We start from the raw sequence: 13,511 nt of genomic DNA on the forward strand, positions 1-13,511 counted from the left end.
GTGTCGTTACATTGTTTAAAAGTCACATTGGTACTATTGGGACACGTTGCCTTTATGCACTTTTGAACAGTGTCAAAGTATTGAAATTCTCATTTGTATGTGCATATCCAACAGGGAGCCAGAAAACTCTGAGCTCTACTACGATGGTGACATTGAATGGCAAATACATATCATGCAGGACATTTTTTAGCTTCTATAACGCACATGCTGCCACTTTATCCAATTGGCCACTGGCATAAAATAATTGACAAAACCAAACCATAGCAATAGTAGTGCATGGAGCTTACAAATAATGCATTTTGTCTCATGGTTACACAGCTCCGTTGAGCAAGGCTGGAGTGCGTCGCCAACAGTGATAATCCGTGGAAATCCTGCGAGGTAAGCTAATTTGTTTTCCCAAGATCTATGAATCAGAGAAGGTGCTTATGAACAACCTACATCTACTGCTCTGCACGTGAACTATTTCTCTTTTGCTTTCTTTCAATTCCTCATCCCCTTTCCTCTGTGCAGGTTAGCCAAGGGACGTTAGCCTGGCTAATTTCCCTGCCTCTCATTTTCTCCCTTTTTTCTCCTTCTGACGGTTAAGAAAGCAATGAGTGAGCAAAATACTTTTTATTGCATACTGTTACGGCGAAAAGACACCAAGCTAAGAGTATATTTAGCACAGAAACTTCACATTCACGCCATATCATCTCCGCTTCACTTCGTCCTCTTTCTTTCTTGACCCACATGCATGTACGCGTCAATGCTCGTAGCCTTACACGTAGCAGTATGCTTGGTCTGGCGTTTACAATGTGCACTGAATTTGTTGTTCAGCTCGACATCGACTGACACTGCAGCACCGCTGCGAATGACAGAAGCCACAGCCGCTTCAAGGTAATATGAAGTTTAAACCAACTCGGCCAGAAAGAAGTTTTAATGAAATGCTGTCGCTGTGTCGGTTGCGGCAACCGAAGGTGCAGCAGCACGGCATCACAATTAATTCTCGTCCCTAACACACTCGATTTTTTCTGCTAACGCACTCAATATCAGTCCGTTTGCGCGTACTTTCGTCCCGCAGGGCCAACAAATGGCGGTCGGAACGCGCTGGAAAGAAAAAAATATACAAAAGCGCGGTGCCTGTTTCCACATGACACAGATTGACCAATGGAGAAGCGGAGAAGGCTGGGGCGACAGGAGGCGTGGAGGAGGAAACGTCCTGGAGAGCGGGGTGGTGGAAAGATCTAAGGATGACGCTACTTTTGCAATGTTGAGGGGTTTTACATACCACAGCGCAACAGCGCCAGATTTCCCTCTATGTAATGTGGTGAGAAACTGACTTTACCCATAGAGTTACTAGAGAGTTTTAGCTCAGCGGGTTTACGTTTCGCTCCGCTTGCGGTCTCCACCGTTGCGCCAGCGGAGCGGCTCGCGAAGAGAATTTTAGCTCAGCGGGTTTACGTTTCGCTCCGCTCGCGGTCTCCACCGTTGCGCCAGCGGAGCGGCTCGCGAAAAAAGAATTTTAGCCCGGCGGATCACTCACCCGCTCGAGCGGAGAGAGCGGGGCGCTCTGCTTCCCCACCTAGTGGTCCGAATAGGAGTTACTGAGAAATGAATTTTAATGACGCTTGCTTTTATAATGCAAGAAATGTTGAATAAAGATATATTACGTGTTCTCAGTACATTATTTGTTAATAATATACTGAGTACTAATTTACGGGTCAGCGCCGCAGTCGCCGTCGTCGATGCAGAACTGCCGGCGTTCATGTTCGCGGCTGCCATCTTCCATTTCCCATACACGCCCGCGCGCGCTTACGCACGCTCGCGCGCTGCGTATACTACGACCATAGAGTTTCTCACTATTACCTAGAGGCAAATCTGGCGCTGCTGCGCTGTGGTATGCATGGGAATGCCGGTATATTGTGACTTCGGATTGACATCGTTCTCGGAGAGACAGGACACCTTGAAGACGCGCCTGGCAAGTACCGTTCCGTCTGTCACAATGATTCAATTTCTACTAAAACAGCGCGTAAAAAGCTATTTTAGCTTTATTATTACGCGAAAATATGTTTTGTTTAACTATGAAAACTTGCTATTGCGTGTACGACTATATGTTACGTAAAAAATATCAGTGGGCCGCTAAAGTTGGAGAACAGACGACAAGGTTCGCGCTCGCTCTGAAATAGTTGGTCGTCTGTTCTTGCTTTTCTTCGCTTGATCATGCATTGTGGGTGAGTAAAGATGTAATATGCGTGAATGGAAACATGTCATTAGGATTTTACTTTGAGAGCGCGTTATTTATGTAGCCATATCCACGTTTTAGACGAAGCCTCTTACAACACCAGCCAACACGAGCCTCGCAGACACATATACTACAGTGCACTAGAAAATATTGGGTAGTGGAAGAAGCGGCGGTCCGGGCGCGAGGCATATTGTGCAGAAGCTCACCAGATGGCGCGAGCTCTCACTTCCCGAGCACCGGCTGAGGGAGTATGCGGCAGAACGCAGCAAGCGAGTGCGGCGGCACAGAGTTTCAGAATGCTGCGTTCATTTTTCCTCATGCCAAACATGTAAATATGGTTTATGTAAGCTACCATAAGATCTGTAGCATCGGATGGCAGGGCACAGCACGTACCTGCAATGTCTGTTATAGCGATGCACGCACTTCGTGCGCCCCCCTCCTCCCTGCAGCGACAGAGTGCACTTCTAGCATTAAAATTTCACTTCTTTTTTTTACCCAGCTGCAGCAGTAACAAGTCCTGTTCATACCATAGAAAATCTATTTGTGCTGAATGCATGCATATTTATTTATTTATTTATTTATTTATTTATTTATTTATTTATTTGTAGAGAACCTTACAAGGCCCCTACATGGGGATTGAGTAAGGGGGGCATAGAATCAATTAAGTGCACACAATCTAGTAACAACAACAATATGAAATAATAATAAAAAGCACCAGCCAAGTGCACAGCCTAAAAGTTGAGAAACATAATAGCTACATAATGCTGTATATAAGTACAATAAAAAAGAACTCTTAGGTTTGTGACAAACGTATTATAGTGCAAGAAAAAGGTAGGAAAAATAACACAGAACAGTGAGTGTGATATCAATGGTTAACAAAGGTTAAGCGAGTTGAATGAGTGCCTGAATTTTTCACGATCAGTTTCCACAACTATGTTGTCGGGGAGGCTGTTCCAGAGCTGAATGGCATGGGGAATTGCAGACGAGTTGAATGCATCTGTTTTACCATAGATGCGCGTAAAGCTATCATGATTGTGTAATCTGTACGACGTGTGCGATGACGTTTCTAGGTGTAGGGAGCGTTTGTTAGTGTGGTGAGCGTATTGATGAAATAATGACAAAAAGGCTATGTCGCGACGATTACTTAGCATCTGAAGTGAAAGGTGAATTTTTATTTGGGTTACGCTAGAACGGTAGTCCTAATTTCGGGAAATGAAACGTGCGGCTATATTTTGGATTGATTCCAGCATGGTAATTAGGTAATTTTGGTGGGGAGACCAGAGTGGAGCGGCGAACTCAAGTCGAGGGCGAACAAATGTTTGAAATGCCAGATTGCGGATAAGTGGAGGTGAGTTCCGAACGTTACGTCGCAGGTAACCCAGTGATCGAGAAGCACTGGCACAGATGTTAGTAATGTGAGAAGTCCAGGAGAGGTTTGTTGAAAGATTTACGTCTAGATATTTAAATGATGAGGTCCGAGATAATGGGACATTTTTACTGCAGTAGAAATAGTCCAAGCTAGTGCGTTGCGGGTGAAGAACATCACTTTACATTTTGATGAATTTAGAGTCATTAGCCAGGTGTCACACCAATTAATAATTTGGTTAAGATCATTTTGGAGGATCAGGTGGTCATCAGAGCTGTTAATAGAACGATAGACAATGCAGTCGTCAGTGAAAATGCGCATGCATGATAAGTTATTGGGTATGTCATTAATGTATATCAGAAAGAGTAAGGGACCAAGAACGCTTCCTTGTGGTACACCAGATGGAACATCTGAAAGGGGCGAGGAGAAGCTGTTAGCGAAAGTAAACTGCTGCCTGTTAGAAAGAAAATTTCGAAGCCAGGATAGAGTTAGTGAATCAAGTTTTAATGATGATAACTTCAAAAACAGGTGACAATGGGCTACGGTCAAAAGCTTTAGAAAAATCCAGAAAGATGCTGTCAGTTTGAAGGTTTGAGTTTATGTTAAAGTGTAAATCTGTCATAAATTCAAGCAATTGCGTTTCGCACGACATCCCTCCTGAAACTGCTGCATTATTCTATCATGATGATTTAAGCAAGCCATGAGCATGTGCATTTCAGAAGCATGAGCCTCCTGAAGACAGTTTATTTCAGTCACAGTATCAGTGGGTAGGGGGAGGCATTTTCAAGAAACATACTGCAACAGAAGAATTCCACGGTAGGGAGTACACAATACCATTTCACATACTTATATACAGCGGCTCAACTTCAGATATCTTGAGGTCTCCCGACCGTTATCTTTCGAATGGTTTGAGGACTTCACAAAAAAGTGCAGCCGTGTGGTAACATGAAAAGCTACAACCTTCACCGTCAATGATTCTGCATGGCTATCCGGTCTTGGCGGTTTCTCTAAACAATACCAATAACATCCATAACACTCTCATGATGCAGCTCTTGTGTACTGAATGTACACAAGAGCTGCACCTACCTCGACCACCGCATGCAGCTCCCATTCGGTCAGGTACGTCAGAAACGAAAGAAGCTTTTCCATAGAAGCAGATTCTGGCCGTAGGGCCGCTCCCATTTTCCCATTCCTCTCCCATTGTTTCCGCCGGTCATTGTCTTTAGGCGCTCCAAAAAGAGACAACGTGCGCCCATTTACTTCCCGAAAACCCGGATACCCGCTCTTGCATCCGGGCGCATAACAATGCGTATCGCTTTTTTTCTTCTTCTCTTCCATTATCCAAAAAGCGACAACAGGGCAGCATCGAACAGACAAACGGTCACGCTCGGCACTTTCACTAGCTTCACTTGCAAAAATGCGAAAAGCACGGTGGCTCGTAGCAACAAGAATGACGCGGAACGCGAGCGCCAACCGGCACGGTCTCCTCGGGAAGAGCACACCAGCGCCCCTAGCGGGAGTCTTCGCTGTTGGCTTCACGCTGCCTGTGCGCCCAGCCCTCCGCCCTTTCCACTACCCAATACTTCTAGCTCACTGTACATATACCGTCATTCCCATGACGGCACGGTGCCCCCTTAAGAAACTCCCATAGACGGTGGCGCCAGATTTCCCTCTAGGTATTATATTGAGAAACTCTATGACTACGACTTTACCCCTGCTCTCGCAGAACCCAAGGGCTTCAAGGAGGCCAGTGGTGCCTAAATCGACCGCTGGGCAGATCTCTTCACATTGTAATAAAACATGCTCCATCGTTTCCCTAGCTTTACCGCAGTCAGCACATGCTTCTTCTTCCTTCTTACATCTCGCTTTATAGGTGGGAATAAATTATATGGATAAGGGAAACGCAAGAGACACCGGTAGCGTGCTCCAAAAGGTGAAACTGAAACTTAGTCGAGCCGCGGCAGCCGTTGCTATCCGAGACTAGAACATGGGAATCCGAAAGCAACGGGTGGGCAAGAAATTTTGCCAAGTGGTGGGGCGGGCGGCGGGTCGGGCCACGCCGAAGAGAAAACACCGAGGCGGAGTCGGCCGAAGGGCGGTCGGAGCAAGGTGTGTTTGGACCGCGGCTGTTTGTGGAACATGCCGAGCCGCGCCGTAGTGGAGCTGACGGCGGCGCCCCGTCTGTTGTGTTCGGAGCCGTCCACGTAGCCCATCGGCGGTATGACGACACAGGACACCTCTGCTGCGAGACGCACCGCTGTCAGCGGTTGACCGGCGTCGTCATGGGCATGGCACTGCGCAGTGTGATAATCGCAGTCGCCCTCGCAGCCCTGCCGCCTTGTACGACCGGCTACGATGTGTTTTTTTACAAGCCAGGCTTCTACGACCGCAAGTACGGCAGTTTTCCAGAGGAGCTACGTCTCAGCATGGTCGAGGAAGCCAAGCGTATGTTCCAGTTCGGATACGACAGTTACATGAAGTACGCGTTCCCGAAAGACGAACTGAACCCTATATACTGCACAGGCCGTGGCCCCGACTACGACGACCCTTCAAACATCAACATCAACGACGTTCTCGGCGACTACTCGCTCACTCTGGTCGACTCCCTCGACACGCTGGCCGTGATGGGAAACGCCAGCGAGTTCAGAAACGCGGTGCGGCTTATCCTCGATCACGTCTCCTTCGACAAGGACAACGTGGTGCAGGTGTTCGAGGCCAACATTCGGTTGCTGGGCGCACTGCTGTCGGCTCATTTACTCATCACGGACCAAGAGCAGCCGTTCGGCGACCTGCGGCCCCCGGGCTACCGGGACGAGCTGCTGCAGCTGTCCAAGGACCTTGCGTCGCGCCTGCTGCCGGCGTTCGCCGACACGCGCACGGGCATCCCCTATCCGCGGGTCAACCTGCGGCGCGGCGTCCCGCGTGGTGTCTCCACGCACACGTGCACGGCCGGTGCGGGCTCGCTGCTGCTCGAGTTTGGCGTGCTGAGCCGGCTGCTGGACGACGGCACATACGAGGAGGCTGCTCGGCGCGCAACGCGGGCCCTCTGGCAGCTGAGGGCCAAGGACACCGGGCTCCTAGGCAACATCGTGGACGTGAACACGGGCGAGTGGATCGGCAAGATGAGCGGCATCGGCGCTGGCCTCGACTCCTTCTACGAGTACCTGCTCAAGACTTACATCCTGTTCGGCGACATCGAGGACTTCCGCATGTTCAACGAGAGCTACTGCGTCATCAAGCAGTACATGCGCAAGGGGCGGGTCTCGTGTAACGAAGGCTGTGGGGAACACCCGCTCTATGTCAATGTCAACATGCAGGATGGCTCTACGTCGACACTTTGGATTGATTCCTTGCAGGCCTCCTTCTCAGGCATCCAAGTTCTGCTCGGGGACATTGAGGAGGCCATATGCAGCCATGCACTCTTCTATGCCATTTGGAGGCGGTTTGGTGCGTTGCCGGAGCGTTTCAACTGGCAGAAGGCCTTGCCTGATTTGTCCTTCTATCCCCTAAGACCTGAACTTATTGAGTCTACATACCTCTTGTATCGGGCCACCAAAAACCCATTTTACCTCCACGTTGGCCGAGACATTCTACAGAGCCTAAACAATCACACCAAAGCGCCATGTGGCTATGCCACTATACACAATGTGCAGGACAAATCCCTGGAAGACCGTATGGAAAGTTTCTTTCTGAGTGAAACCTGCAAGTACCTCTACCTGCTGTTTGACATTGAGAACCCCTTAAACAAGCACTTTGCCAAGTACCTCTTTACTACAGAGGGACACATTCTGCCCATTAATCGCCTTCTGAGGATGTCTCCTCCGGCAAGAATGAATATGCCCACTGCAGTTAGCTCTATTGGTGATGGTGTGCAAACTGTGGCAACTGTAGTGCCTAGAGTCCTCAATGAGACAGATCGTCACTGTGACAAAGTGCCTGAAGAAAGGCAGTACTTATTGCCTCTAAAACATAACTATCTTCAACAAATAAGCCAGTCTTTAGGCCTGGATGGGGACGCTGTTTGAAGAATTTGTCAGCATGCTGATGCAGATTCATATTTCTCCACTGGCTCTAGGTTACAGGCTAGGAAACCTTTCGACACTGTTGAAAGAGCGACACTGTTGACACCAAGTGTAGGCATAGTGGACTTGCCTGGTAAATTGCATGTGATAACTTGCAGTGCTGAAGTTGCTAAAGTGCGCACTACCATAGTACATTCAAGCAACAGGTTCAACTCCTGGAATCAGCACGATTGTTCTCTGATTCTATTGCACATTTACAAGAAAGTATTTTGTTGCGCAGGCCATTTTGTCAAAATTTCATGTGCACTGATGTGTGTACAGTTTGCACAATGTACTACAGGATATTGCTCAAACTCAAAGGAGAGATCCCTTATTTACGGTAGCAGTGTGGGACCAATGTGAATACCAAGTCTAATTAATGATGCAGGCCATGTGCTTTTCTTTTCGTGCAAGGTTGCCATATTTATTTTTTCTGCCCAAATGAAGTCATCTTTTTTTTTTATTGTGCTTAATACTTTAATAAAATGCAGCAGTGCTCTGGGATTTGGTATATGCGTGGTCTTACGTAGGTAGGTTTTGCTAATGGCGACCACCATAATGGGGGGAGGGGTAGTGTCAGTGGCAAAGGTAGGAAGGCAGTCTCTACCCTAGCCAACTAGCTTTTTCAAGCTTGACAAGTGTTTGCACCCTAGCTTTTTTTCTTTTTCTTAATATATTGGGTTGATATGCAAGAGTTCCTGGGTAGAAGGACACGGCTTATACCAGAAATCTTGCTATCAATTTTATGTTGTCCACTGCGTCTGCTAACAGTAGGCACATGGCTATAAAAGTACCTACTCATCAAAAAAATTTACATTTAGAAAGGTGCTGCAAACGCTTGTGCTGTGCAGCTAAAGCTTCAAGCGGAGTTGTTAGGTAGCTTGGACTATTTACTAAGCTTTTACTGCTGTAAAGGATAGGAAAGAAGCGGTCAACAGTGAGATTGATGACATTCTAGCTTTTCATTCTGCTTGTGTAGGTGGCCGCCTGCTGTGGGCTCCCTGCTGAGCAGGGGCTCCACTAGCACAGGCTCCACTAGCACAGGCTGAGGCTTCTTTATTGAAAAGTTGGTGACGCCACCGTCGCCTTCACCTAAATAAATGAGTGGCCCTGCGCGCCATCCGGACGCTTGTCAAGTCGGAGAACATACCCCAGGTGCATGGAGGTTTTACAGGCGTTTCAGTCTGCTGCATATAGTTTTAGTATTCAGTGGTGGAAACATTAATTTTATTCCACACCGACCTGTAATCAATAAAATAGGGAAAAAGCGATGGAAATGCTGCTAATGACGCAACAACAGCGCCACGTTGAGCAGACGACAGCTACTCAGCCCAAGGAGGTTATGAGTGGCAGCCACTGCGGCCGCCTACGGGAGTGAGTGAAGCCACCGGTGACCATATTGCTAGGGGCAGAATATGTATGGTTCCTGGAATATTGGCTAGTCTGCCATCCACGTGCCGCTTCGTGTGGAGCGGGCAGGACGCTTTTTGAATTATAGCGCAGGGGGCGGTGTGAGCAGTCCTGTTGCTACGCTCTTCGCTCTCATTTGTTTGGCTGCCTGCATGCACCACGGAGGTTTGGCATGGGTGTGCTTACACCATCTTCTGCGTCTCCAGTTTTTCACGAAGTCTTGATCTTAGCTCTCGATAATGAAAAGACAGCAAAGAAAGCTAGAACATTTGAAAATGAGAAGATGAAAGTAATTGTGCTTCGGCAATTGTGTTATATTGGGAATGCATGCTCAGTGGCCCTGGTAATTCTTTTTTTTTAAGCAAGTTCTCTTTTTATTCACGAACCTCTTGCCATTTTATCAGATGTTGTGTGCTGTGATTTGTTTACACTGTTTTCTAAAGGTTCTTCATTCTTCCCTTGATAGTTTGTTCGGACTATGTGCTTGATTACTTGCGCGGGATTGTCGCGCAGTGAAACATGCTTCCTCAATTTTGTCTATTATCGAAACATGTTCGGGTACTCTCCTTGACCATACGCCATATCAACTTTACATGTGTCATTTCATTGCATCACATCAGCGGCGCATGCTTTGCAAATTATATTTTTCTTTGTTTTGTTTACTTCTGCTGTTTGCCATTTGATCTATTATTATGCGTTGATATTTGTTCTGGCTGTTCTTGCTCACCCTCAACTGGAAGTGCTTTCTTTTTCTCTTGTATAGGTTTTGAACAAGCTTGGGTTTGATATTTATTTTTACCCTCTACTGCCACATCGCACACTTGTACCTCATGTTGGTTATTAATGGGGAAACATTATATGGCTCATGAGGTGGAAAATCCGGTGTTGGCGTTGATGTGGCCCCGATGGTCCAAAAAGCCAAGTGAGCCAATCGAGGCAGTTGATGACGTCAATTAATTCAAAGTTAATTAAGGCAAAGTTAATGAAGGCAGAGTTAGTTAAGGCAGGTTTAATTAGGCTAGAGTTCATTATGGAACTCGAACCCACACCATTGGTAGGAGTTGTACCCACGACCCTTAGTTCATTAATACACTCGAACTTATCACCTTTGGTGAAACTCGAACCTTCGACCTTTGGTGGAAGTCCAACCCACAATCTTTGTTGTTAATTATGGTGAAGTTAAGACGACTGAAAGTGCATAGGCATCGCGAAGTGGTCGCAATGCTTTCACATTGGGATATCTAAGGGCCCCTTCAGTTTTATTGTTTCGCTTTTAGCCACTGTGGCCTTGGCTGCCAAAGGGCAGCAGTATTGCGTAAACAAATAAAGTGCTCAAGCTATTCCAGGCTGCATAGTCGCTTTGTGTTCTGGGTCGGTACGCTTCATACGGCTCGGCAAAAAAAGTCTTTGCGAATGAATACCACTTGATGCAGCTAAAACCTCTTATCACGCCCGTAACAAATACTGCTCTAATGCGGCACAAGTACGTGGCAGCAGGAAATCATTTAAAAGAGAGAAACAGCTAAACTATACGCCAAGCGTGCGCGTGCTTCGCCAACACGCAACTGGGTGGCCGAGCGCCGCCCTGTAGCATGAGGACTGCTTGCAGCGCCACTGCCACTCTCATTCAAAAACAGTCCTCGCTCCCGTCAGCAATATTCTACCATGGAAGATGCGCGGCACTCGAGTGCGTTTTTGGTTCCCCAATCAAAAATTGTGCAAAAAATATTTGTTTATCTTACATAACTATTTTACTTGCGATGAGGCAATTTAGGTACAGTAAAATACAGTTACTTTTTGTGGGCATGAAATCGTTTTAATGATTAACTTTCTGTTATTGTGTAAGCATCCTTTGGTGAGTATGGTGAGTACCCCAGCTCCATCACATGAAAAGTGTACCTTGCCTTGTACCTGCACAAGAATGCGCAATATTAGAATACAATTAATCATTACAGTAGTGTAAATGCAGATGATTGGTAGCTTTATAAGCTATTAGAACCAATTTAAACCAATAAGAAATTATCAGAGAATACCCATAGGGATACATAGGACTCCATAGAAAATACATAAGGAAACTTATAGTAGGGGTGGGCGAACTTAATTCAGGAGTGGGCCAAGTTGAAATTTGGGGTGGGCAACATAAAAATTGGGGATGGGCCAACTTGAAATTTGCGAGTGGGTTAACTGAAATATCAGGGGGGCCAACTTCATATTTGTGAGTAGGCCACCTGAAATTTTGGGGTGGCCCGACTTAAATTTAGGAGTGGACCAAATAGAGTTTTGGGGTGTGCAAACTTCAATTCCAGCAGGGGCAAACTTCAATTTGGGGGTGGGCTAACTTGAAGTTTGAAAGTGGGCCAGCTTGATGTTGGGCTTGGGCCAACGGGAAATTTGGGAGTGGCCCAACCCCTAAATTTCAAGTTGTCCCACCTGCAAATTTCAAGTTGGCCCGCTCCTCCCTCCCCCCCCCCCATTTGGCCTACCCCTACTATAATCTTCCCCATGCATTTCTATGGCGCCCTATGCATCCCTATGGGTGTTCTCCTTGATTAATTTTTATTAATTTATGTTGTTTCTAATTTCTTACAAAGCTACCAATAATCTACATTTGCGCTACTATAACGATTAAATGGCGTAACTTCGCAAATTACACATTTTTACGCCGATACAAGGCATTACGTGCACTCATTGCAAGTATGTGATGGAGCTAGCGTACTCGACAAAGAATGCTTACACATTAACAGACTTGCAATTTAAAGAACAGCCACAGCTGCTTGCTAGTGCCCATGGTAACGCACTCCGTGCTCTGTTACACTCTTAAGCAAAATTACACCCTTTCGCCACACAATGATAATCATCTGTCTTGTCCGCATTTCCTTTCTTTACACTCTACACTCTTAGAAAAATTTACACCCTTTGGGGCTTATCTTGTCCCACAACGATAATCGTCATCTGTCTTGCCCGCGTTTCCTTTCTTTAACGCTGTGAGCCCGGTACTTCCCAGTCACGAACGACACGCGCGTTATCAGTGTGACGCAGCATTCTCGACAGGAAAGTAGCGAGCGCCGAGTTTTCAAGAAAGGAAACGCAAGCAAGGCAGATGACGATTATTGTTGTGGGACAAATACACACCCCAAAGGGTGCAGCCGTTTTAAGAGTGTACACTCTTATAAGAACTTACACCCTTTGGGGCGTATCTTGTCCCCGCAACAATAATCGTCATCCGTGTTGCCCGCGTTTCCTTTCTTTAACGCTGCGAGCCCGGTACTTTCCAGTAACGAATGGCATGCGCGTTATCAGCATGACATAGCATTCCCTACAGGAAAGTAGCGGGCGCGGCGTTTTCAAGTAAGGAAACGCAAGCAAGGCAGATGACGATTATCGTTGTGGCAGAGTACACTCCAAAGGGTGTAAACATTTTTTACACTCTTAAAACGGTTGCACCCTTTGGGGTGTATATTTGTCCCACAACAATAATCGTCATCTGCCTTGCTTGCGTTTCCTTTCTTGAAACTCGGCGCTCGCTACTTTCCTGTCAAGAATGCTGCGTCACACTGATAACGCGCATGCCGTTCGTGACTGGGAAGTACCGGGCTCGCAGCGTTAAAGAATGGAAACGCGGGCAGGACAGATGACGATTATTGTTGTGGGACAAGATACACCCCAAAGGGTGTAAATTTTTATATGAGTGTAGAGTGCATGTACATTCTACACTCTTATAAAAATTTATACCCTTTGGGGCGTATCTTATCTAATTTATCTTTGGGGCGTAGCATTCTCGACAGGAAAGTAGTGAGCGCCGAGTTTCAAGAAAGGAAACAGATGACGATGACAAGCAAGGCAGATGACGATTATTGTTGTGGGACAAATACACACCCCAAAGAGTGCAGCCGTTTTAAGAGTGTAAGAACAGTTTACACCCTTTGGAGTGCTCCTTCTGCCACACAACGATAATCGTCATCTGCCTTGATGCGTTTCTTTTCTTTAACGCTGCGAGCCCGGTACTTTCCAGTCACGAACGGCATGCGCGTTATCAGCATGATAGCATTTCCTGTCGGCAACTAGTCGAAACTGCCGGAGCTTCAGAATAAGGCGACGGCAGCGCCGCTGCAATTTCAACGTTTTTTTTTTCATAAAGTTTCATATCAGTATGACTAGAGGGAAATCTGGCGCTGCGATCGTTCAACCATCATGGGAATCATAGAGTTTCTCACTACGTTACCTATGGTGTCATACTATGGTGTCATAGTGAGAAGCTCTATGATGAGTTGTTCTACTAACTCTATGCTATGATGGGAACGATGGGAGGAAGTACAGGCTTCGGATTGGCGTTCTGTTGACTGGTGAACTAGCCTACAAGTATTTTTGGCAGTCTTGGTTTCGCTCCTAGCGCAATTGGTATAACCTGTTGTGGGACAGTGCAACGCAAAGCTCTCTGCCTTTGTTATGTTGC

At 46.7% G+C, this 13,511-nt stretch overlaps 1 protein-coding gene across 1 annotated transcript; it reads left to right on the top strand.

The window, feature by feature from the left end:
• The first annotated feature begins 5,566 nt into the window (after positions 1 to 5,566).
• On the top strand, positions 5,567 to 10,399 carry LOC142578630 (ER degradation-enhancing alpha-mannosidase-like protein 1). The gene has a single exon (XM_075688056.1). The coding sequence runs from the start codon at positions 5,870 to 5,872 to the stop codon at positions 7,610 to 7,612; it is 1,743 nt and encodes a 580-aa protein (XP_075544171.1). The 5' UTR covers positions 5,567 to 5,869; the 3' UTR covers positions 7,613 to 10,399.
• The last annotated feature ends 3,112 nt before the right edge of the window (positions 10,400 to 13,511 follow it).

The sequence above is a fragment of the Dermacentor variabilis genome, chromosome 4 (assembly GCF_050947875.1).
Source record: "Dermacentor variabilis isolate Ectoservices chromosome 4, ASM5094787v1, whole genome shotgun sequence".
NCBI classification, from domain to species: domain Eukaryota; kingdom Metazoa; phylum Arthropoda; class Arachnida; order Ixodida; family Ixodidae; genus Dermacentor; species Dermacentor variabilis.